Source organism: Pongo pygmaeus, chromosome 21 (assembly GCF_028885625.2).
Source record: "Pongo pygmaeus isolate AG05252 chromosome 21, NHGRI_mPonPyg2-v2.0_pri, whole genome shotgun sequence".
NCBI classification, from domain to species: domain Eukaryota; kingdom Metazoa; phylum Chordata; class Mammalia; order Primates; family Hominidae; genus Pongo; species Pongo pygmaeus.
This window is the reverse complement of record NC_072394.2, coordinates 3,879,951-3,907,197: the sequence shown is the minus strand read 5'-3', so window position 1 is coordinate 3,907,197 and position 27,247 is coordinate 3,879,951. Positions and strand designations below refer to the sequence as shown.

The window sequence follows — 27,247 nt, the reverse complement described above, 5'->3', positions numbered from 1 at the left end:
CAATTATTTGTATAGTGCCTTGTAAAACAGTGAGCAAAAAGATGAGAATGATTCCAGGAAAAAAAAAAAAGAGCTTTATTTCAGTTTAGAAAAAAATGGGAAAATACCTTCATTTGGCTGCATTTATTGTTTTTTTGAGATGGAGTTTCACTCTTGTCGCCCAGGCTGGAGTGCAGTGGTGCGATCTCAGCTCACTGCAACCTCCACCTCCTGGGTTCAAGCAGTTCTCCTGACTCAGCCTCTGGTGTAGCTGGGATTACAGGCATCTGCCACCACACTGGCTAATTTTTTTTTTTTTTTTTTTGGTAGGCTGCATTTATTCTTAAGTGTTTTAAGCTTTATGATGTATAAGACTCACCTATTAGCGAAAGGCGTACTAGGTTTGGGGTAAATATGACAGCAATTTGTTAGTAATTCTTTTTAACAGACAGTTGTTTAGGAGAGGAAATGAAAGCTAAATTTTCTAACTGTAACGACAGGAAGGATTTAGGTAAGCAGGATATAATGATCCAAACTGGAAAGAGGCCAGGACACCAGGGTCAAAACCTCCAGTCTCGTCATGGATTCTTAGCAGCAGCCCTATTACATCCTGAAATGTGACTCTAAAAATAACACACGGGATCCCAGAGTTCTGTGTTCCCTTTAGACTATCATTGAATCACATTTTCTCAGTCTTGTTGTCAAAGGATCATCTTCCTAGCTGTTCTAACAACTAAACTGTACACACTTGAGGTGTACAACATTAAGGATTATACACCTTTATCACTTGGGTTGGAATTCATTTAGTCAACATAAATACCTCAATAGAACAGGTTTTTATTGAGCACTCACTAAGTGTTGGGCACTGACAGTTCTAGATGTTGCAGATACAGCAGTGAACAGAACAGTGCTGTCCTGCAGACAGAGGAAAAAAATAGATGAATAAATGGATATTATGGTAAGTAAGTAGTGCTAAGAAGAAACATAGAGCAGGAAAAGGAGTGAGGAAGTGCTGAAGGCTGGTGAAATGGGGCGCTCTTGCTAAGGCAATTTTCCAGCAGACACGTGAGGGCTGTGGGGGAGAAAGCTCTGTGTGTAACTGGGAAAGAGCATGATCCAGACAGAAGGAACAGCAAATGCCAAGTCCCAGAGGCTGGAAGAAAATGCGTAGGAGGAAAGAGAGAGATTAAGGTAGAAAGGGCAAGGGAGGTGGGGATGATATCTAGCAGGGCCTTGGAGGGTTCTGAGCAGTGGAGTGATGTGATCTGAATTACATTTTAAAAACACCCCTCCAGCTGCTGTTTTTAGACTAGACCAAAACGGGCAAGGCTAAGGCAAAGAGACCAGTTAGACACCTCTTGGGGCACAATAGGGAAGAAATGATATTGGCCTGGACCATTGGCCTGGGCCACTGTGTCGTGATGATGTTGGTGAGGAGCAGCCAGATTCTGGATACCTGCTGAGGGTACAGCAAACAGTATTTGTGAACAGACTAACATAGGACATAAGAGGAAGGTGTTCATGGTCTCTGCAACTGAGAGCACATTTGTTGAGATGAAAATGACTGTGGGAGAAGCAGGTGAGAAGAGTTGAAAGCTTTGATTTGGGACTTATCGGTAGAGGAGAAAGGTATATAGAACTGAGCACAAATCTCCTAAATAGGTAATAGTGGCAACACAAGTTTATTTACTCTCAAAGCAGAGAGAGAAGCTGAAGAAAAGACAAGATGAGCTACCAAGGTGTATCTTAACAATGCTATTATCTTTTACTGAAAAAAGCACAATCATATTTTCAGAGTCATATGCACTGGAAAGTATTTTGTATTTATTTAAAATTCAACCCTGAGAAACTCAGATTTCAGATAATATTTTATTGACTCTTAAAGCACCCACTTGAATATGAAAAAAAACTATCAGAGACCCTCTTTGAGAAGTAGAAGAATACAGAAGGGAAAATGGCTTGCTGAAAGTCAGGAAAGCTTCCTCCACATGGAACATGGTCCTAGGTATAAAAGACACTAAGTTCAAAGTTTACCCTTTTGCCTAGATTAAATGTTGGGTTAAGTGAATTATTCCAAATGGTCAGATCTTAAGTGTAATAAGAGCCTAGGAATTAAAAAAAAAAGACTCATGAATCTCACAGGATACTTACTCATAAGCAAGTTCTGTACTAGAAACTTACTTAACTTATATTTCACTTGTCAGACCAAGACTCATCAGGTGTTTATAAGATAAACAAAATACACAGATTGCCCAGCAAGTGCTGGACTCTCCCAGCCAGCAAGCCACTTTCCAATATTTTGTACTCTTACTCTCACCTTACATGTCTACCATGAGTTACTTTTGTTTTCAAACCTATTTATTGTTAGTTGTCATAAAAATTACATAAACCAATGATACGATCTTGTGGAAAGAAAGAGCGTTGTTGTTTCTCTAGTTGAATATTGTGGGAAGATTTCTTTAAAGGCAAGTTGCTAAAAATATTTTTCTCAAATTCCGTGTAGACAAGATAACTAAAAGATTAGGGAAAAAAGTCACAGAACTGTAGGATTTTACATTCCATTGCACTCTGCTCAATAAGTGTCCTTAGTCTCAGATCCACCTTAAAGAAACCAAACTGGCTATCTGAGGCATTCAGAGTAAAGTATAGGGGGGAAAAAAACAACCCCAAAACATAAAACCCACTCAACAGACCCATAATTAATGAAAAGGCTTGTCCCTAACATTAAAAGATTAGTCAACAATAGAACATTTATATGCTTTAAGTTACAGTGTTTAAGGTATATATGAATTAATTTTAAAAAATGATTACTTGCTCGAATTGACTTTTGTGATAAACTGACCAAAAATGCACCTTCTCATTGCATGGGCTAAGTAAGAGGGCTGTTAGTATATTTCATGGCCCCCTGATTCTAGGCTCCTAGGCTATACTCATATTTGAGTAGAACCACTCATTGAGTCACAAACACTATTTCACGTACCCTGGGAGATCTCTACATTTCTCATTGACCCAATTTGATTTATGTATCCTGCCTTCATTTTGAACTGAGGTAATTATAACTATGTGTATTTCATATAAAGCCTTTCACTTTGATGGCTTGTGTGTTCTCTTAGGAATAGAAACACATATAGAGGAATAGAAATAAAACGGTGGTGATGGAGAAAATGTTATCAATGCTGAAGGTGGTAAATATGGTTATTTTAAGTTTTGAGATAAGGAAGTGGGCAAGAGTATCCACATGCATGTATATTTGGTGAAAAAATGTACTCAATATTTTCTCCAAGTGTCAATCAACCGAAAGGACAATGCACTGTCCAGTTTGGACAATGAGATTTATATTTATTTACACATTATGCTATTAATGAAATTCAATGTAATAGTTCCCAGAAGCTGAAACACTTAGTTTCTTCAGTAAGAGCAGGCTCAAATAGTATTGAGTTTGAATAAAAAATCCAATACATAATTATTTTTTAGTTCTTGCTGGCTAGCTGCTCTTAAATTTCAATGACAATAATACTAGGAGAAAACCTTCAAATCTTCCCTTGAAGTATACATCCCCCCACCCCCAACCCTCAAACATATACCACTGGTCATGGAACAACATGGGTTTGAACTGTGTGGACCTACTTATACATGGATTTTTTTTTTCAGTAAAGTTACACCAATGTGCCTGCCTCTCCTGACTCCACTTCCACCTCCTCCACCTCTGCCACCCCTGAGACACCAAGACCAACCTCTTCCTCTTCTTCCTCCTCTGCTTACTCAATGTGAGGATGATGAGGATAAAGACTTTTATGATGATCCACTTTCACTTCATGAATAATATATTTTTTCTTCCTTATGATTTTCTTATTAACATTTGCTTTTTCTCTAGCTTACTTTATTGTAAGAATACAATAGGTAATACATATACCATACAAAAATATGTGAATTGACTGTTAATATTATCATAAGGTTTTCAGTTAACAGTAGGCTATTAAGTTTTGGGGGAGTCAAAAGTTATACATGGATTTTCGACTGCACAGGGGTATGGTAGCCCTAACCCCCACATTGTTCAAGGGCCAACTGTACATATCCATAATCTACTCAAGGGTATGTTTCAGAACGTGGTTCTTAGAATGGGCCAAGACTAACAGCAACCAAATTATGGAAAGCAAAAACATTATGGGATTTACTGATTTGAGCCATCTCCCCAGGACTGTATTTGCTCAGGGCACAGGGCAAAGTGGGTGCAGCATATAGGGCATGAAAAGACCTGGTTTTAGGTTGGACTCTGGCCCAGCTTGCTGTGTGGTCTCAGAGTTCCTTTACCTCTCTAGCTTCATTTTTCTCATCTGAAAAATGAGGTGAGAAGCCCTTCCTAAGGTCCATTTCGAACTCTAAAATTCTTTGCTGCTGTCATCCTAATAGTTAATACATATTGAGGGCTTTCAATAAGAAAGGCAGTACACAAAGTGCTTCCCACGTCATAACTCACGTAAGCCTCACAGTCATCCTAAGAGCAGATATTCTAGTACTGTTTCCATTTTACAGATGAAGAAAATGAGGCACAGAGAGGTCCAGCTGTACATCTGCTTCACATAGCTGGGAAGGGGACGAGCAAGGATTTGAACCCAGGCAATGTGGCCCCAAAGCCCCAATACTTGAGCTCATACTGCATCATCCTGTTTCTTGTAATATGAATTGGTAATTAAAGAAGGAGTTGATCTCAGAAGAGTAATAAAAGAACTTGAAGGCACTGCAAAATCTGTTCTCCCAAAGTGAGGTGACCTGAACAATAGCATAAAACCACCACAATAAGGACAGAACCAAACACTCTTATGTGACATTGAGCATCCATTTCTGCCTCCAGAGCTACAAACCAGGAGTTCTCAAACTTCACCACACATCCGAGTCACCTGGAGCGTCTTGTCAAAAATGAAGATTCAGGATCAGAACATCTGGGTGGGCCTGAGACTCAAATGTGTAACAAGCTCCCGGGGGGGGGGGGTCTGTACTTCTGGAATGAGGACCATACTTTGTGAGTGAGGGTAATAGAGCTTTGATGGTTTAGGGGTCAACAGAACTCAATTCTGCCATAAGTTATCTCTGGATTCATGGTTAAGTTTTGTAATCTCAGTGTCCTCAAATGATCTTCCCTGTACATTTCCTATTAGCTCTAAAATTCAATATTTCTAATGATATTAGAAATTCAACCTACACTGAGTTTCCACTTGTTGGAACCCTCTCTCATTCAACCTACACTGAGTTTCCAATTACAGGGTTAATGAGAAGACAAAATGCCTCTCCATTCCCCCAAACCCATGTCTCTGCCATGGAAAGTGAAGGCTTAGTCCTTTTCACACACATTACAGAAAGATAATGGGAGCTCTGTACAGAGGTAAAATCACCCTGTAAACACACGATAAGCAGAAAAAATATTTAAGAGGCTTTCTACTTCTTTGAGAAGTCTCTTTGAGACTCACTTGCCAGGGCAATGGTATGTTGGATATGGTATTAAAAGACTGATCTTAAGCCAATATTTTAATAACTTATTGGGAGGGGGAGTTTGGATTTCTTAACCATCCAGACCTGCACTGCCCACCCAGTATGGTGGCTATTAGCCATATGCAGCTACTGAACACCTAAAATGTGGTTAGCCTGATTTGAAAATACACATCAGATTTCTAAGACTTAGTATGAGCAAAAGAATGTAAAATATGTCACTAATAAATTTTATATTGATCTCCTATTAAAATGACAATATTTTAGGTCTACTGGGTTAAATATTTTATTAAAATTAATTTCACCTGTATCTTTTTACTTTTAAAACACAGCTACAAGAACAATTTAAATTATACATGTGGCTCACATTGCATTTCTACTGGGTGGTACTGACCTAGACCTTTGTCACTCAAACTGTAGTTGTCAGATGACTAGTATCCATGCCACCTGGGAGCTTGTTAGAAAAGGAGAATCTTGTCCCCACCTCAGACCTGTTGAATCAGAATCTGCATTTTAACAAGAGCTCAGGGGATTCTGGTATACACTCAAGTTGCAGAAGTGCTGGACTAGTATCCCTACAACATATCGTAGTAGGTATTTGGGTTGTTGGCCCACAGGAGTGACATGCTAAAAGGGTATTTTACTTGCTGATTTTCTACAGAAACATGTCAGCAAAGCAATGTTAACTTTTAAATTATCATACAATTTAAGTATATAAAAATATAGCACACATAAAATTAAACACACAACATATATACATGGGGGGGAAGAGAAGGAGGCCATTTAACTGAAGCTACCTTAGTTACGTCTGGATTTTCAGCCACCATGTAGGTAAAACTAATGTTCACTAGATCTGTGCCACTGCAGACACAAACTATCCGCCCCTCCAGATCATTTTCTGATTTTCCAACAGCTTCAAGAGCAGCCAAGATTTTGGGATCCTGTATAGAGGTACATAGATAGAAAAAAAAATAAGTTACATCACAGAGCATGGAGGAAGAAACTTGGTAAAAAGAAACCACATTTAATGTAAAAATAAACGTAAGGGCTCAGAGATCTAGCATTATTCTAAAACCTGTAAAGGTGAAATTTGTAACACTATATATTCCTTGAAATCAACTGATATGAAAGATATTACAAATTTTTTGGTTGGGGGAGGTACGGAGTCTCTGCTCCGTCACCCAGGCTGGTAAACAGTGGTGCATTCTCAGCTCACTGCAACATCTGCCTCCCTGGCTCAATGGATCCTCCCACCGCAGCCTCCTGAGCAGTTGAGACTACAGACACATGCTAACACACCCTAATTTTTGTAATTTTTGTAGAGACAGGGTTGCGCTATGTTGCCCAGGCTGGTCTCAAACTCCTGGGCTCAAGGGATCTGCCTCCCTCTGCCTCCCAAAGTGCTGGGAGGTGTGAGCCACTGTCTGGCCTAAAATTTTTGATTTAGAAACTAGACGTGAGGGTCTTTGTTTAGAGTTTTGATTGTAGTTATTGGAGGACCTGGAATATGGCAACTGGATAGAAAAGCCTTTTATTAGGGTCTGTTTGTCCACAAAGCCTCTCTCTCACCAGAGGAGAGTCACAGAGGTTTCAGTGAATAAATGTGGCATTACCACAACCAGCAACCACATGTTATTCTCAAAACTGAGATCAAATGTTTTAAGTAGCCTGGATACAAAGAGTGAGTTTTTTTTATCTCTAGAAGCCATGGCCATTTCCAATATAAGTAAATCCATGTTTAGAAAAGCAAACACCAATCACAGGTACCTTTGGTATGGCTCCCGACCGAATACTGTTGATGAGGGAGCATTCTAGCACCTGTCCTTCCTGAAGAGAGAGAATACAACACAGCAATGAGCTTAAATTATGCCATACCTATGATACAGGCAAACTGCTTGGCAAAAATTTCTGATGATGAAGGCAGTGCTGATTACAGTCAGGTTGAAGAGGGAATTAAAACCATGTAACAATAATTATTGTAAATAACCAGAAATAATCAAGACCCCAAGTATTCCATTTCACATATATATACATATATATATATACACATATATACGTGCAATGCTGAATATAAAAATGTTTCTAAAATCTGTTACTTTTATATATAAAACATTGTTAATAATCATTAAATATATGTGTGCACATGAAATGTGAGAAAAATGCTAATTTTTATATAACTTTAATTCTTTTCTTAAATTCTGCTCAATTGTTCATTAAATGTGGACACTGTACCATACATCGAATTAAGTCTCAGGGTATAATGAGATGAACACACTTTTAACGTACCTTTAGATTTCAGCTTGAGCATCTCTTCTTCTGGCAGATTTCTTTCTAACTCCCAAGATTAAATTAAGCTCTTTGACAATCCAGTGTTCTCTTTCACAACATTCAATGACTTATAACTTATTTTTTAATGCCTGACTTTGCTCCTAGACTGAAATCTATGAGGATAATGTCCTTAATTATCACTGTATACTTCAATGCCTGGCACATGTAGGCACATTTTTAAAAATCTTGAATGAATGAATAAGGGTAGGGTTCATCAACAGCACTCAGTCTACTTGTTGAGAAACAAAATGGCTTAAACTACAAAGCAGAAAGAACAACTTGCTGTTCTTGGGCCATACCTTGCCTTCACTTTTCCATGTCAGAAAGAAGCCAAACTCATCCACTTTGAAGAGGCAGTTGGGTTCAAACACAAAGGATTCCTGTCAAAAAGAAATGTGTTGATCTTCATGACTCACACCATTTTGAATCTAATAAAAATGAAAATATTGCTGAGCTTCTAAACAAATTAGAAATCACTCTTTTGTATCTAATATCCACAATTCTTATTGTATTATGGAATGTTTTCATTTTGAAAACTCTTCGCTTTCAATTTTGTATTGTAAAACTGATCAATTTAATAAAACATCTTGCTCTAGGAGAGGTTTAAGAACAAAGCATACTGATTGAAAGCATGAAAGTCATAGAGAAGAAAGTTTCCTTAATATCTTGGAAGAAGGATTCCCATGTTCTAGCCCACTGATGTCAAAAATCAGGAGATACATTATTTTTTAAGTCACTGGTTTTTGTTTTGTGTTTTTTTCTTTCTTTCTTTTTTTTGTCTGTAAAATCTAGCATTCAGATATTTGCTGAGATTTTTGCTTTTTTATCTAACCTCATTTGGTGTCCTGTAAAGCAGGTCTTGAACAGTCCCTAGAGCTAAAGTGTAGTCGCTAGACCAGCAGCATCAACATCAGCTGGGAGCTTTACTGAATTGCAGAATATGGGGCCCCAGTCCAGATGGACTGAGTCAGAGCCTGGGGGGATGTGACCCAGCAATCTGTGTTCCAACAAGCCCTCTAGAAGATTCGGACACACACGAAAGTTTGACAACCATTGCTTTGAACTTTGACACCAGAAACTCAGGGAAAGCTACAGAATCACGTTTGAATAAAGAAGGAATGAATATTAGCCAAATTCAAGGCATCAGAGCATCAGTGTTACAATTGCCAACTGACTTCTTATCTTATTAGAGCACCACTGTGCTTAGGAATGAGAGGAAAAATCCATGTCAATGAAAGAAAAAAGGGCATTTGGGAAATGAACACAGATGTCCTGTCCCCTCTGACTGCATTACACCAATACTTAGCATCCACACTTGAACAAATCTACATGTTCTTTTCATGAGCTGAAGAAACCGGCTTCCTAGATCATTTCAATACCAGCAATTAGGAACCTGTCTGGCAAACATGGGTCAAGGCCGTGCCTTAAAACAAATAAATAGTAATTACAGGATTAAGGTTTTAAGGGCCGTTCAGACTCTTAGTTTCACCTGTTAAAATTTATCTTTCTAAATTACAGGGGAACAACAACATTTGTCAAGGTAAATCCAATGCCAAGATACTAGGCCATCATAAAGTAGTCCTAGGGGTCCCTGAACAAAGCAGGCATCAATTTGGGTAATTTTCTGGCAGATGAAGTATTACTGTATGTATTTATGTATTCCAACTCTGTATCAAGCATGTGCTCTGTACTGCTGTCATTGCCATGAATAAGACCAAAGGAAAGGGCATGGTATAATCTTTGCTTTTGGAGTCAAAGCCCAGTTCCACCATTTGTTATGTACTCTCTCCCAGAAAGACCCTTTCTAAATTTCAGAATCCTTATCTAACAAGTGGAAGTAGTTCCACCTACCTTTTGGGTTTATTGCTGGAATTAAATGAGATGGTGAACATAAAGCACATAACACAGAATTCCAATTCAGCAAGTAATAGCTCTATCAATAATACATGGTTCAGACTTGTAATAGTGGTAGCAAATTATTAACAATATGAAAGCGCCAGTATATGACATTTTTTGACCCTTCAAAATGCCATTTTTGGACAGTTCAACCTTTTAGAAAAGGCTTAACCCAGAAGTTGATACTTTAGATGAATCTTCATGCCAGGCAGAGTGAGCAGCTATTGACCTCACATTAGAAATTTGTTTGGTGTGGCTAGAACACCTCAAGAGAATGACAGGGAGTGTGATGCGACATGTATAGAAGAGTTGTTTCATTGCAAGGGTCTTGTGTGCCACCTAAAAGGCAATAGCTATTACCCAAAAGGCCACGGTGGGTCTTATGTTGTTACTGACTAAAAAAATGAGAATTATCAACTAATCAAGACATGAGAATTAGCCCATTTCCAAATATATCCCAACCAATATCCTGATGGTAATGAAGAATTTTGGTACACAGTGTCCAAAAGTACATCCTAAAATGGTGTTTACAGAGTAGATCCACAACGAATCAGCCACTATCATTACTTATGTGCACCCTATCACCTAATTCCAAGTAAGGATTTGAGATGATTCATAAAATACAAATAATAAATAAGAATGGGTTTCCAACTTATTTTGAGAGTGAACTTTCACTTCCTTGGCCTCCTTAAGTACAAAATTCTTTTCTTCCTTCCCCCCTGAGTACCCCTAGAGCTTGCCATTACCACCTGGACATTTCAATTCCTAATATCTCACTCTTGGAATTCCATCTGGTCCTTCTAGCCCCTAGCTCTACAGTTCTCCCCTCCTATATTTGACTTCTTTGCAAAGTCAAATATCCCTTTTGATTATCCCTGCCAATCTCTCACTATCCACCAGTTCCCTCCTCCTTTTACTTCCATCCTTATCTAGCTTATTTCCAAAGCAGCCCAATATTGCAATCACTCCCTCACAGGTGGTTCGCAACTTCCATGTCTCATTTAGTGTTTTCTTGGCCAAAAAATGAAGTCTATTTTGTGCATATTTTATCACCAAACTTGGTGGTGAAAATCACAAAATGGAACTGTCTGGCTTTAGTTTAAATTCAAGATTATAAACCTCAAATGGATAGTCAACAGTGACGTTCAATCTTATATTTCCTTCTCAATAGTTACTTACTCTTTGAGAGGATGAGTCCACTGCTTTTTTGAAACCTGTTCACATTCAGCCAATTACAGCGTTTCATCAAGTAAGGAAAAGCCATCAGGTGGACACAATTCTCTTTCTTTCCCCCAGTAAAGCACGTTTTCCCCTGTCAAAAGTCAACCCCCCAGCATCTGCTCTGGATTCAATCTTCTTTCACCTATACAAGCACTTCAATCCTTCATTTTTCACCACCTAACACACATCAGGTTTGTTCTTTTTCTTTACTAGATCATTCCCATCAGCACACAAATGTCTTCTAGCTGTTCCTACTTCCACTTACTACCCCATGTCCCTGATCCTCTTCAGGACATAATATCTTGGAAACATTCACTGTTTCCATTACCTCTCTTCATACCATCTGAGCAACTCTATCTGGCTTCCATTTCTATCACCCTCTAAAACTTCTCTGGCCAGTCCAGCATGCTGCAAAATAAGAGTGCACACCTTCCTTTTCTCACCTGATTTGATCTCTGAGAGGCTGATTATTCCTTCCTTCTTGAAACACTCTCCAATCCTGGTTGTGCTCCATTACCTTAGTCTAATTTCCCATCTTTTCCTTCTGTACTCCACTTTTACATAGTCCCCAGGACTTGGTTCTGGAAATTATCATTTCCACTGTGTTCCTAGATTTCATTCAATCTTGTGTCTACAATATCATCTATTTCCTGATGACTCTCAAATTTGTAAAAGCAGCCCCATCCTCTCCTCTGTGAGTTCAAATATTTGCTATTTGACATCTCCACTAGGATCTCTTGAAATAAGTATGTCCATACTGAATTCCTTATTCTCTCCCCTCTCTCCAAGTTTCTCCATCACAGTACTTCCTTAGTTCCACCATCACAGTACTTCCTTAGTTCCATAAATGTCACTAGCATCTGGTCACTTATTGAAACTAAGAGTCATCCTTAATTTTCCCTCATCTTTTCCTCTCACTTTCAGTAGCAAGTCTAGTTCTATAATATTTCGAATACACACCCACTTTACTCCCTCTCCATCACCACCCACCTTGGCCCAAACCAATATTATCTCTCCCATGGATTGATCTTCTCACTTCTGCTTTTTCTGCTGCCCATAGGAGCCAGATTGATTCTTTAAACTTTGAATCAATGTATTAAAACCATTCAATGGATTCCTATTATATTTAGGATAAAATCCCAACTCCTTACCATGGCCGAAAAGGTCCTGAACGATCTGGGTCCTTCAAATCTTATCTCATGCCACTCTCTGTTCTTCCTTCTATTTCTTGTTCACAACCATACGAACTCTTTTCCTGCAACCCCTCAAGCTCTCTCTAGCATCAGGGCCTTTGCACCTGCAGTTCCTCTTGCTGAGAAGTCTCTTTCTCCTGCCCTTGGTGCATCAGGCTCCTCTTCATTCTACAGACCTTGTCTTCATTATCCCCTCCTCAGAGAGGCTCTCCCTGATCCTTGATTTACTGACTGGCTCCCACACCAGAATACAACAACCTCCAAGAGGGCAAAGTCCTTGAAGTAGTCTTGTTTACCTTTGTGTTCTAGCACCTAGCACATCAAAAGCACCATAAAACTAACAAATTAACTTAAAAATGAATGAACAAATGAATTTTTTTTAAATAAAAGATTTTGCAGCAGGCCAATATGTAAAACAAATAAATAAGAAGTTGCTCAAATTGAGGGGGCTGCACCAGGCCCAGAACCCATCAAGGAAGTCCTTGGAAGACTGCCAAGGATAGAAGTGCAATTACAAGGGCACTGGTTGAGGCTGTCTGCCTAAAGGCAGGAGCCCCTTTTTGTAATGCATACAAACTAATCTTCGAGATTGGGGGTGACTTTGAGGCACCTCCTGGGAATTCCTATTGAACCAGGAGCACTGTTTGACACTGTGAAGAAATCATTTTCAAAATAGGATGAGAAATCTGGGCAAAGAGAAGAAAAATAAAGTGGAATAGTAAACTAAGGCCAGAGTAAAAGGCAGCTCTCAGAAATGTCTGTCATAAGGTCCTACACAGTTATAACAGGATAGCAACTTGGCTCTGGGCCCCCTAGCAACAAAAGCAAAAAAGGGAAAAAAATATTTACCAGGTGCCCATCCAGCTCATAAAATAAAAACATATCAGTTGTTAAGAGAAGCAATTATCAGAATAGAAATTCTCCAGGGGGATCTTAGAATGAAACCCAGCTGACACTAAAGACCAGGCTCACGAAAAAACCCACAATCAGCCCATCAACTGTGGCTGAAAGGTTCTTGGACCAAATGCTTCAAACCACCCATGAAAAATCAGAGAGCAAATCTGAGGGATGAGAGGTAATCAGCTGAAAGGAACTAAAACACAATCTAATTTGGTTTCTCACCATCTCCTACTAACAAACATAATAACCCTACCCTCTGGTGAGTATAGACACATCATCTCTATTTTTTTTTCCCCTAACAGCAGTTTTAAATTTCACATGAATCCCTCCCGACCTGAAAGTGGGCTATGGCTCCCTGACCAGATTGAGGCTAGGCTATTGTGAAGTCCCACTGTCAGAAAAATCCTCCTCCAGATCTGGGCACTGCAGGGGAGATCATACAAGAAAGCTGGAACGTTTCTCCTTTGTGAATCTATTTGTTTTGCAGTCAAATGGTAACAGAATTTTCTGGTAAAGAAACAAACCATAAGAGAACTTCCTGGGGGGGCGGGCAGAATTTTAATTCTCATATTAGTTAAAATTCATCAGTCACACCTTAGAGCTCAAGGACATGTTAGCTCATCCAGCCCAGCTCTTTCCTTAGGCCACTAGAGAGCAAGGCTAGAAAGGGACAGGAACACCTTTTGTGAAACTACTTAAGCGGAGGCCAGAGGACATTCTGTTTGAGAGTCTAGAATCACTTTTGCTGGAGATCACCATTGCTAGAAGCTATTTCTGGCTCAGAGATCCCCACTCTGGGGGGTTTCTGCCACTACAGGCTTACAGAGATATTTCCCTCTCTTATCAAAGATGGAGTATGTTTTTCACTTGTGTGTTATTTTTAGTATATTTTCCCCCACACATGCTGTTTCAACATTAATCAATATCACAACCTATCTTTCAAAGATTCAAGTTACTTTCAAATCAACTAACATTAAAAATTTTTCCTTTATTTCATTTTTTAAAGTGATTCTGTTCAATAAAGTTTAATCCCCTCATAAGGAATGTCAGAGAGCTCAGCAGGCCAAATACTCTGATTGAAGTGGAGAAAATTCCTTGGATGGGGATACAGCTAAGTTGATTTTATTTTAATTGTGAGTTGTAGTTATTTCTTACCCTTTCTCTCTCGCCCTCTCTCTCACCATCACTTCCCAAGTTAACTGCAAATGTCTGTATCTTTATACTGTGGAGTTGGCATCTTCAAACAGGGCATAGTCAAGTCTTATTACCAGCTAGGGACAGCTATTTTGGACCAGATCATAAAAGCTTTAACTCTACCTTATTTAAACATGAGTTGGCCAGGGGCTTTTCTGTGTTTGTCACTGGACAGATACATCAGGATGCAGAGAAATGTGAAATGGAGTAGGCATTCACGTTCCATCATGAAACTACGTTTTCTGGGAAAGAAGACCTTCAGAAGAGGTGGCAGTCCACAGTGGTTTTGAGGCCCAAGCCTTGTAGTGATTGCTTCCTGGGTTTGCATGTCAGCCTCCTCACCAGGCAACTGCTGGAGAATCTTGCAGTTATTCTGCTTAACCTTGCCATATTTCACTTTTCCTAGCTGTAAACTGGGAAAACCGATACCGACTCACAGGGCTTTCGAAGAATTAATATTGAGAATGTCTAAGCACCTGGGACAAAGTAAAATGCTGACTAAATGGTCGTACTTATGAGAAAATAGCTACCATTTTAGGGCTCTTGTGTGAGGCATTTCACAAATACTATCTCACACAAATCTCATGATAACTCTGCAAGGTTTTAGACTAGATCAACATTGTCCAATGGATTTACCACGATGATGGAAATGTGCCAGGTGGGTTCTGCCCAATATGTTCACCATGAGCCACAGGGAGCACTTGAAATGTGGGTAATGCAACCAAGCTGCTGAATCTTCTATTTTAATTAATTTTTCATTTAAACAGCCACAATGTGGTTAGTGGTTACCATATTGGCTAATGCAGTTTCAGAGAGAAGGGGGGAAAAGGTTCAGAGGAGACTAAATTCTTCAAAGCCACAGTCAAATAGTAACAAACCTGAAATTCAAGCCAGCTTCTCTGATTCCAAAGCCCATGCTTGTCCAACTCGGGCAACCTTGACCAAGCAGGGCCCCTCTGCCTATCGCCAGAAGATTGTTGGACGGTCAATAAACGAACACTGCCTAGGTAGACTCCACTAGGTACACATGAGACTCACCCTCCTTGCTTCCTGGTTTGATAAGAATGGAGAGGAAGTTAAAAAGACTTTGTCAAGGTTGGAGAGAAACAAAGAGGAGTCTGAGGAAGAGGCCATAAGGGATCTCATCCAATTTAAATCACATTATGCGTGACTACCACCAAAGAGACCTCATAAACCAGGGAGAATGATGGGTGTGGCCTTCAGACTGGGAAAGCAGGTGGAGTCTGGTTTAGAATTAACCAAGAGGTCCAGCTTTCTATCAGATCCTGAAAGCTCAGAGCCCAAGAGATGCTTTATGGCTTATTTATTCCCTCTCCATATTCCAGGGAAATCCTTTAAGCTTCATACCTAGCAGATCCTTTGTGATTCTGCACAAACACTTCCTCTCTCGGAACCACAAATTTTTATTTTTTTCAAGTTAAAATAAAGCCCTCAGTGATAACATCCTGCCATCAGAATGATTTATGGACTGATGTAATAGATGGGCATGGGTCCTTATTAAGTTGCTTTTACCCTCATGAGCTTGGTCTCTTGCTTGGAAGGATATAGAATGTTCATTCCATTTGTGCCTCTCCCATCTGCTTTAAGATCCCAGGAGATAAAGGACACTGGGCCTCTCAGCTCACGTTCCACATGAGGAGCCAGAGGGCACGGTTGTAGCTGCTCCATCACAGATCCTTGCTATGTGCTACAAGTATTACCTTGTGAAAAAATCTGCCAGAAAAAATAACAGCATGTGTAGCTCCTGCATTCCTTTTGATGGCCTTTGATTCTTTGGACAGATGTTCCTATTGGGTTAAGTTGTTAAATATAGACCTTTCCCCCTTCCATCAGTAACTGATGCTCAGCTGGAGTCCAACAGGGAGATGCCGTTCTAGTCTCCTGATGAGCAATTCAAAAGGCCTGTGGCACCTGTTAATATGCCTACTATTGCTAGGTAACATACACAGTGCTTCCTAAGAGCCAGGCAACGCTCTAAGTACTTTCTCTACATTAACTTATTATCCTCCCAACATTCCTATGAGGGAGGTACCATTTTTATTATTGTTATAGGAGCTAGAAAGAAATTATTACGCAGATAGTGAGGGTACAAGGAGTTTTTAGCTAGGCTTCCCTTTTAATAAAAGTAGCCCCCAAATCATTTCTTCTCTAACAAAGAGCAGCCTGAAAAACTGAGCTGCAGACATAGATAAACAAGCTGGAAGCTTGTACAGGTGAATGCCGGCAGCTGCGCCAAGAGAAGCTACCTGGAAGCCAGGTGTGTTCAACACGGAGGCTCCATCTTCCCTTTTCTTTGTCACCACGTGTACAGTAAGGACCAGGCAACATGGCACCAGCCAGCTAGAGTACCCATCTGCACAATAAAAGATTAGGGTGGAGTGGCCAGCTTCTTTGCACACTTGCAAATGGCATGCCTCCTCCAACCCATCTTTCATCCCCTGTGTAAATCACACACCCCCTCCTTAAGTTCATTTATTAAACTTTCTGCATTTCACTGCGGAAGTGGCAACCCATTTTCTCCAGGACCCCTTTCTGTGCAGAGAGCTCTTCTCTTTCTTTTGTCTGTTAAACTTCCACTTTTAACCTCACTCTCGTGTGTCCACGTCCTAGTTTTCCATGGCTGTGGGACAACGAACCTTGGGTATTATCCCAGACAAACAATGCTGCTTCACTAGTTATACCTATTTTACAGGTGAGGACATTGAGGCATGCAGATTAAGTGTTTTGAACAATATGCTACACCTGCTTTGAGGCTGACATGTGCAAGACTGACACTGTTCAGGAGTGGGCCCAGGTAACTGCTCAGCAGTCATACCTGAAGAAGCCTCTGCTATTCCTCTTGTCACTGATGCCAGAAATCATCACGAAGGGTCAGATGGGCTTCTGAAGTGTTTTGGTTTTACTTACTGCATTTCTTATGGATTCCCCGTGAATCCTACCACATAGATAACTGAACAACTGTACTACTGAAACATTCTATACTTATTACAGTTTTTTATGGGGGAGTGTATTTTGTAAGAATTCTGTAAGAATTTTTTCTCAGATTCCAGGACCAGGAAAAACTCTATTCCTACTGACCTGTTGCTTTCCTTACAATCTAATGGACACTGTGAACCCTATGACAACTTGTGTTTTCTACACGGATTTAGCCACTAGGAACACCAGACGCAAATCTGAGGCTCACCTCTTTCAACTTTACAGATCATTTTTGCTGCTTGTAGAGTTGCTGCCTGCTAAATTTACCCCTCATTTGATGTACTCTCCCTTGTTTACTTTTTTCCCTTCAATCTAAATCCCTCTCCCATTATTTTATCTGGTGGTACATATTTCACATTACAGCTTCCTGTGGAAGGTGAGAGAAACATGTAAGCATAAAAACCAACTCACCAGCGGCAGAAACAATTGGGTATTTTACATAGGCTTTAGGGTTTTAGATGAACCTGATCCAAATGTGGTTAGATATTCATTTCTTCATCTCTAAAAACAGAGATAACAACATCAACCACAATACCTATCTCACAGGTTATTTCTGGGCATTAGAGTGCTTGACACATAGTCTGAACTAAGTAAATTAGTATTGATTTTTTAATTTTGTTTTATTATTTTTTTTTTTCGAGATGGAGTCCTGCTCTGTCGCCCAGGCTGGAGTGCAGTGGCGCGATCCCAGCTCACTGCAACCTCTGCCTCCTGGGTTCACGCCATACTCCTGCCTCAGCCTCCCAAGTAGCTGGGACTACAGGCGCCTGCCACCATGTCTGGCTAATTTTTTGTATTTTTAGTAGAGACGGGGTTTGTCTGTGTTAGCCAGGATGGTCTCGGTCTCCTGACCTCGTGATCCACCCACCTTGGCCACCCAAAGTGCTGAGACTACAGGCCGGAGCCACCACACCCGGCCAGTATTGATTTTTTTAAAGAGACAGAATTTTGCTGTCATCCGGGCTGGAGTGCAGTGGTACAATCATAGTACTCCAGCTTCAAACTCCTGGTACAATCATAGCACTGCAGCCTCAAACTCCTGCACTCAAGAAATCCTCCTGCCTCAGCCTCGTGAGTAGCTAGGACTACAGGCATCCACCATCATGGCTGGCTAATTAAAAAAAAAAATTTTTTTGTAAAGACAGAGTTTTGCTATGTTGTCCAGGCTGAACTCCAACTCTGGGCTTCAAGCAGTCCTCCTGCCTCAGCCTTCCAAAGCACTGGCATCATAAGCATGAGCCACTGCACCTGGCCCAGTATTGATTATTAATATAAAACATAGTAATAATAATCATTATAATATTGCTAGTACTGATTATTATTAACCACCAAAGACAAATGAGGTAAACACCACCATCCCTACCTTACAGATGAGAAAACTTTTCCTAACTGAGGTGAGGCAAGTCACCCAAGAGGATGCAGATAATATATAATATGAGGCAGAACTACAAATACATTTTGACAGGGAATCCATTTCTGTTACACAGATCTTTAAAAAGAGCAATGGTATTAGTGCATGTCTATTTCCAGCGAGCTAGAATACAAAGCTAAGCATAAGGGAAACCCAGAGTTTGTAACTCTGGGTTGACTTAGACTTGTTGAAAATGTGGTTTCTGCACAGGAGGTTAGCTTGTGTTTGTTCCTGCTCCAACTCCTCCAACCCACTCTGCCTAAGCCAGCCTCAGTCTACAATCAGGCCAAGAAGCTGCTGCCACAGACGAGTTATCACAACACAGTTTATATTTTCTCCCCTTTTCAAGGGCATGTTGGGGTATAGTGAACAGAAGAGGTCATTTCTGGTTGGGGAGACTTTGCCCTGCGCCTCCCTGACACGACAGAGCACGTTCTCAGATGACAAGAGGGCAGTGAAGTGAGTTATTCAGCAACTTCTAAAGGTGATAAACCTGCTATCTTCCATTTCAAAACCAATAGGAACAAAAATGAAAATGTCTCTCCCTCAGTAATCAACCATGAGCATTTAAAGTGCTCATTCCAGCAATGACAGTGAGATACAGAGAACGCTTATTCTCGTGTCAAGTGGAAAGATTTAGTCCACCCCTTTCATTTTATTCTTACCTCACGAATAAAGAACATCATCAACTTTCTAAGTGACCTGGCTTGGAAGAGTTGATGAAGGCTATTGAAAAGCCAACAAATGAAGGTACACCATCTTTTCTGATCTCTCATATTATATATTTAAAAAATAAAATAAAATTTGGCCTGATGGTGTTTACCAAGGTCCTATGGTCTGAATGTTTGTGCTCTACCCCACCAAAAATTCCTATGCTGAAATCCTAATCCCAAATGTGATGGAATTAGGAAGTGGGGGCCTTTGGGAGATAAATAGGATTAGTGCCCTTATAAAAGAATCCAGAGAGACAGCTGCCCCTTTCACCCACCGTTTGTAGACACAGCAAGAACGTGTCATCTTGGAACCAGGAAATGGGCTCTTATCAGACACCGAATCTACAAGCACCTTGATCTTAAGCATCGCAGCCTCCAGAACTGTGAGGGATAAATGTGTTGTTTATAGCTGCCGAGTGTATGGTATTTTGTTATAGCAGCCCGAAAGAACTTAGATACAAGGTCTCAGAAATATCCTTGGTTCTTTGAGAATTTAATCAGCTTAACTATGATTGAATCTGGGAGAGAAATGAAATGCCCAGATTAGCCACCTGGGAGAGGCCAAACTGTTTCTAACGACTGACTTTATGGTCACTAATAGCTAGGGATTCCCACTTTATCTTTTACTTGACGATATAGATGTTAAATCTTTGGGACTTGATTTGTAAGGCAGGACAGTTTGAATTGCTGAACACTCTGTATCTGTCTAAGTTTGTCATTTTCCCTCCCTGAAGTGTCTCTGCTGTGGGGATTGTGACGCAAAATCTGGATGCTCAGATTCTGGGAGGGTTCCCTGACTCTTGCCAGAAAAGAGGTGAAGAAATTATTCCTAAAATATTCAACAACTACCTCTCAGCGTGCAGAAGGAAGGAGAAAAAAAAATGTGTTTTCAAGAGGAGTGGGTGGTCACTCAAAGTAACTTTCTTGGGCAGGAAAACTGTCACAGTAGTCAAAACAGTTGCCTTAGCAACTAAAATAAGGAAAAATTAAAGAGGAAAAACTTAGATTTATGGAGGCAAGTAAACAGGATTCTTCACAAATATTTACAACAAATATTAAAAACACATTATGTGGCTGTCCCCTCATAAAAAAATCCTAAGAAAAACAGGAGACGTGCTTTGTAGTTGCACCAGAAACTCCGCCGCAAACTGATAAGTTCTTCTCTTTAGCAAAGCATTTCTAATTAAAACACAATTAGTTCCAGCATAATAAATTACACTGAGCAAGTAATTAAAAATACAGTGACATAGAAGATGTTTCTGAAAAGGCAGGTCTATGAAAAAATATTTTAATCTATTGATATATGGAGATAATAGACAATGCTGAATACAGTCATTGAAAGAAAAGGAATCTCAAATGACTTTTATGGAACTTCCCTTTAAATATATGCATTTCTCGTTTAAATAATGCAGCTTTTGAAAATGCTTTTTTCCCCCCCCCCCACAAGAGCTGCATGATACGTCACTCCAGTTGGATTTTGTCTTCTGAAATAGCTTATATTTAGGCCTTGAAGATACACAGTCCCCACTGGCTCTTAGGGTCAATGCTGGCTCTGTTACTTTTTATCGTGTCTAAAATAAGTGCAGCAATTACTGGAACATCACACAAGAACCACTGCTACCACCTAGAGAATTCTGCAGTGAGCTCAGAGTTGGCCTCAGGAAATGGCAGCAGAGTCCTGAAGGCTTATCCTGAGGCTTTCTTACCCTGAGGGAAGGGCTGCTCCATCTAGAAACAAACCCCCAAGACAGAATTGGAAATGTGAGCAATTCATCAGGGCAAATGCCTGTGAAAGAGAAAGGCGAGAGAAGCTGAGTGACAGGGAGAGCCTCCAAACCAGACCTCAGGACAAACACCTAAGAGAGGAGATGAGGGAGCAGGGAGAACTGGGGAGGAATTGTCTCAGCTTGCAGTACAGCTGAGAACATCGCTGGATTGCAGCTGCAGAGCACAGAACGCCCACCAGAGGAGCCTCACTTGGGCTCAGGAAAGGCCCGGTTGCAGCATCTTGCCACGTTCAGTACAGCCTGGGCAGGGACATTTTGAGGGTGCTGAAGCCCCTGCAGCAAAACTGTCCAATGAGGGGACTCCTGGGGCAGCTACCTCCTGAAGCAAGATTTAAGCGACACACCTCCATAGCTGCCACAGATAGTGTCTCTGGCTTAACCTTTCTCCACATTCCAAAGTGACATTTTCAGTTCCAGTTCTTTGGGGCTTTAAAATTCCTTAAAAATTAGGAACCATGCAAATATCAATGAATTTCAGTCTCAGATAAGTAACTAAGGAATTGCTGGATCATAGTAGGTACTTATGAAATATGTTGAGTGATGAATTAATTCCCTGGTGGGGATACAGCAAGAAACAAAGTCTGCTCTCAGGGCTTATCTTCTAGAAGGATTTCAGCAATAAACAAAAAAGGGTAAGTTATCAGGTAGTGATAAATGTCACAATTAAAACATCCAGAAGGGTCAGGATCCTGTGTGTGTAGGTGAGTAAGAAGGCCTCTTGGAGAATGTGATATTTTAGCAGAAACAGAATGAAGTGAGGAAGTGAACCATGAGGACTGTACAGGGGAGGGCAGTCCAGAGGGAGAACAGCAAGTGCAAAGGCCCTGAGGTCAGAGTGTGCCTAGAATGCTCAGGGAATATCAATGGGACAGTGAAATGGTAGGTCATGTAGGGGACTTGCAGGACACAGAAAGAACTTTGGAAATTACTTAGAATGAGGTAGAAACCCATTAAAGGTTTAAACCAAAAGAAGGGCATAATCTGACTTCCACTCTAAAAAAATCCACCTTACTTATTCCTTATGATGGCAATGCAAGGTAGGTATTATCACTCCCATTTTTCAAACAAGAAAGCTGTGGCTTAGTGCTTGGTGGGTGTAAGACTGACTCATGGTCACATCTCTTGAATAGCAAAGCCAAAACTGAACCTATTTCTGTTTAACTCCAAATGCATTCCCTTAACCAACTATGTGTATTTCAAGCTTTTGGATAGAGTTCTTTGGCAAAGATTTTACCTTAAATACCACTTAGTACAAAAACCCTTTCTGTATTTGCAAACAATATCCTGGCAACTTGGCTTTTGGTGAGCGTTCAAACACTAGTCTCCTTTTCACATGTCTACAAAGTTAAGAGGATCACCTGCCCTTTCAGGTACTTGGGAGAAGAAAAGTCAACAGCAGAAGAGCCATGGAGGTGCCAGCATGCTGTCCTCAGGTAACTCTGCAGTAGAAAGGGAATGCAGGCTGGACCTGGGAAGCTATACTGACTCTGCCCATCTGCTTCAATTAACGTTCTTGACAAAGCAGCATTTCAGAGCAAGTGCTTACTATTTATGGCTTTAAGAGAAAGTAGTTTATAAATTATATGCTCCTTGTTAGTTTATCAAAATCAAAAAGATAGGCTTTCTCGCTGACAATATTTTATGTCTATGTCCATCAATTGAAAGAAAATATTATATTCTTTCCATATAGTACATTTTACCTAGTTTTTCTCCCCCCTAAAAAATCAAAGACTAGGGGCCAGGCACAGTGGCTCATGCCTATAATCCCAGTACTCTGGGAGACCAAAGCAGGAGGCTCACTTGAGCCTAGTAGTTCAAGACCTGCCTGGTCAACATAGCGAGACCCTGTCTCTACAAAAAAAAAATTAGCTGGGTGTGGTGGCTCTTGCCTGTAATCTCAGCTACTCGGGAGGGAGGCTGAGGCAGGAGAATTGCATAAGCCCAGGAGTTAGAGGTTGCAGTAAGCTATGATTGTGCAACTGCACTCCAGCTTAGGTGACAGAGTGAGGTCCTGTCTCAAAAAAAAAAAAAAAAAAAAAGAAAGAAAGAAAGAAAGAAAGAAAAGAAAGGCCAGGCATAGTGGCTGTCACGCCTGTAATACCAGCACTTTGGGAGGCCGAGGCAGGCAGATCACGAGGTCAAAAGTTCGAGACCAGCCTGGCCAACATGGTGAAACCCCATCTCTACTAAAAATACAAAAATTAGCTGGGCATGGTGGCGTGCACCTGTAGTCCCAGGTACTTGGGAGGTTGAGGGAGAAGAATCGCTTGAACTTGGGAGGCAGAGGTTGCCGTGAGCCCAGATCATGCCACACAGCACTCCAGCCTGGTGACACAGTGAGACTCCGTCTCAAAAAAAAAAAAAAAAAAAAAAAATTAAAAAAGCCCTGGTAAATACTTTCCTTGGGGAATGTGGGGGACATTATATGAAAAATACAGTCTTCCCATTCTTATTTTCCTAAGAGAACTAGACTGAAAACACCTAGACTTAGTAGTATAATACTTATGGTCTAGAATAAATAATGCAAATGGTGAGTAAAAAAGTTAAACAGGTCTTTGGTTCCAGCCTACTAATGAACTTTAGAAAGACTTTTTAATTATGTATTTTATACATCATATATATCTTCAAAAACATGTTTCTCTGCTGACAGCCATTCTGGGTCATAAAGCTGTGTGACCTGTGTATGTTCTCTTTAGCAATACACTAGTTCTGGACGCTAGCTCCATCACGTACTACATGTTGATTAACAAGCAATTCTTAAGTGACCTAAGCTTCTCTTTCCTCAGCTGTAAACTGTGGAAAATCTCATTTAGTCCTCACTACCACCTGACGGTTTAAAGAGATGACTGATGTCAAGTACTTTGCACTGTGTCAAGGGTTCAATAAATCTAATATGTTCAGCCTAGATAAAGAAGTCTCTTTTATTCAACAGTTTTCACCATTTTATCTGTGTTGCCTGTTTGAGGAAGATTAGCTGTAAAGAACTTTAAATGGATCTAATTTTGTTTTTGTCTAGTAAGTCTACAATTCCTTATCTTTCCCTAGACCTAGGTTCTCAAACTTGAGCTGCATCATCAGAATCACTGAGACGGCTCTTAAAACACAGATTGCTGGACGCTCCTCCCAGAGTTTCTGATTCTGTAGGTCTGGGGTGGGGCCTAATAATCTGCATTTCTAGCCAGCTCACAAATGTTGCTGATGCTGTCTGAAACCATACTTGGAGATCCACTGTAGGCTAGCTGGCAGGCCATTTTTCTGCTAAGTCTGTAACCAGCCTGTGAAACCTCAAGCAACATGCTTAACCATTTTAATCCTCAATTTTGTAAACTGCAAAAGGAAGCTAAAAAGACCTACTTAAAACAGGGTTGTTTCGAGGCTTAAGTGAAATAATGCTTAAATCAGAGGCACTGGAGCCAGAACCACTCCATCTTGAACAGGGCAGGGTAAAACGAGGCCGAGACCTACTAGGCTACATTCCCAGGAGGTTAGGCATTCTTAGTTACAGGATGAGAGAGGAGGTCAGCAAGACACAGGTTACAAAGACCCCACTGATAAAACAGGATGCACTAAGGAAGCCGGCCAAAAGCTGCCAAAACTAGGATGGCTACAAGAAAGTGACCTCTGGTTGTCTTCACTGCTCATTATATGTTCATATTAATGCATTAGCATGCTAAAAGACATTCTTACCAGTGCCTTGACAGTTTACAAATGCCATGGCAATGTCCGGAAGTTACCCTATATAGTCTAAAAGGGGGAGGAACCCTCAGTTCCAGGAATTACTGCCCCTTTCCTGAAAAACTCATGAATAATCCACCCCTTGTTTAGCATATGATCAAGAAATAACCACAAAAATAGCTAACCAGCATCTGTCAGGGCTGCTCTGTTTATGGAATAGCGATTCTTCTGTTTCTTTACTTTCTTAATAAACTTGCTTTCACTTTACTCTGTGCACTCACCTCTAATTCTTTCTTGGGCGAGATTCAAGAATCCTCTCTCTTAGGGTCTAGATTGGGATCCTTTCCTGATCCTTTATACCATTTGTCAAGTCCAAGGTCCAGCACCTAGTGAGTGCTCAAAGTAGTAGTGATTTACTACTGTCTGTGCTAAAAAGCACCTGTCATGATTAATTTTATATGTCAACTTGACTGGGCTAAGGCTGATGGCTGATAAAATATTACTTCCGGGTGTGTCTGTGAGGCTGTTTCTGGAAGAGATTTGTGTTTGAATTGATGGAATGAATAAAGAAGATCTGCCAAATACAGGAGGGTATCATCCAATCCATGGAGGGCTTGAAGCGAACAAAATGGTGGAGGAAGAATGAATTCACTCTGTCTTGATCTGGGACATTCAACTTGGGTACTGATGCCCCTGGTTCTGGGGCCTTTGGACTCAACTGACACTTACACACCATTGGCTCCCCTGGTTCTCTGGCCTTTCAGGTTTGAACTAGAACTGCCCTACTGGTTTTCCTAGGCCTCTAGCTTATAGACAGATGACAGAAGATTTCTCAGCCTTCATAATTGTGTGAGCCAATCCTTCATAATAAATCTCTTCCTACCTATATATCTCTATATATCCCATTGGCTGTGTTTCTCTGGAGAACCCTCACTAATACAGCACCCTCTCTAAAACAACCAAAACAAGTAACAATGACAAAAATAATTTCTGAAAATGTTCAGGAATAGGGAATTCAGTGGCATGAAATTGCACAGGTTTAAAGAAGTGCAATTTTATCAATCGAGAAGGGACTTCAAAATTATTAACTTGATTTTTTAAAAAAATTTTTCTCCCTAGACTGCTCAACAGAAAAAAGTATTCACTTTAACATGTGCTGTATATTTCATCTGACTGTTCATTTGTTCACACTTGAATGAACTCTATTAATTCAACGGCTACACCACATGCATTAAGAGTGCAATTCCAAAGAGATGTGCAAAGAGAATGAAACAAGGATGTCCTTAGGGTCTCTTCACCACTAGCCTGATGATCTGCAAGACTGCACTCATCAACCCTAATTAAAAGGATGCCCTGGCCAACACGCTCCTGTTCACCTGTGGCCCACAGACATGGCTTGAGGTAGCTAATATTGAACATTTTTCTCTTTATACTGCAGGTTGAGAAGAAGCAATAGAGAATCAGCACTGTAATTTTAGCCATTGTGTTTAATTCTTTAGCATAGTACAGTAGTACTTGGGAGACCTAAGTAGATCCTCAGCTAGTTCCTTATGAAACTGCCTTTGCAAAAATTATATCAGTGAGAAAAATTATAACAGTCAGCTGAGCTAACCCACCTCCCACCTTGCCTTTTCCTTAATTATTCCTGGGCTTTTGGACCAAGGTAACTTTGGAAGACGTTTAGGCTACAGTTTAAATGATAATAGGCCTTGCCCAAAAACCAACCGCTTTTGTTTGAGAGGAGGGCCTGAGTCCTGCTAAGGTGCAGACATATATGACTGTCAGCCATTATTCTGGATGTTAGAAGATATGCAACGTACCCAGTTACTTCTGCAAATAACATTGCCATTGTAGAAACTAACATTGGCCTTTTGAGATATCTTTTCAGGTTTTTTTTGCACGCCTAACACCCATGTCTCCACCTGGACCCACCTGGACTTGCCAACCCCACTCCTATGGCCCCACCCAGAAGTGATTCAGCATGATTTCATCCCTGCCCCATCCAATCAGCAGAAGCCTAGCCCCCCGCACCTCCTCTTCCCTCAAACTGCCTTTAAAAAACCCCTAACCTAGCAGCTTTGGACGAGATGACTTGAATACTAACTCATCTCCCAAGTGGTGTGGCTGGCCTTGTCTCTATTAAACTCTTTTTTTTTTTGAGACAGTCTTACTCTGTCAATGTCGCCCAGGCTGGAGTGCAATAGCGCAATCTCGCTCACTGCAATCTGTGTCCCAGGGTTCAAGTGATTCTCCTGCCTCAGCCTCCCGAGCAGCTGGGATTACAGGCGCCTGTGACCAAGCCCAGCTAATTTTTGTATTTTTAGTAGAGGCAGGGTTTCACCATGTTGGCCAGGCTGGTTTCCAACTCCTGACCTCAAGTGATCTGCCCTTCTTTGCCTCCCAAAGTGTTGGGATTACAGGCGTGAGCCATCACGCCTGCCCAAACTCTTTCTTTACTACAATGCCATG

The 27,247-nt window shown here is 40.6% G+C and overlaps 1 protein-coding gene across 10 annotated transcripts in view; it reads right to left on the bottom strand.

Moving 5' to 3' along the window:
• PLCB4 (phospholipase C beta 4) overlaps positions 1 to 27,247 on the bottom strand; it is a 414,850-nt gene that overhangs the window by 132,100 nt on the left and 255,503 nt on the right. For all 10 annotated transcript variants that reach the window (XM_063659442.1, XM_063659443.1, XM_054467181.2 and 7 more), the window contains 3 exons: positions 8,091 to 8,171; positions 7,231 to 7,290; positions 6,261 to 6,404 (listed from right to left, as the gene is read on the bottom strand). In XM_063659442.1, coding sequence (XP_063515512.1) covers positions 6,261 to 6,404; positions 7,231 to 7,290; positions 8,091 to 8,171 — 285 coding nt within the window. The remainder of the gene's footprint in view (positions 1 to 6,260; positions 6,405 to 7,230; positions 7,291 to 8,090; positions 8,172 to 27,247) is intronic.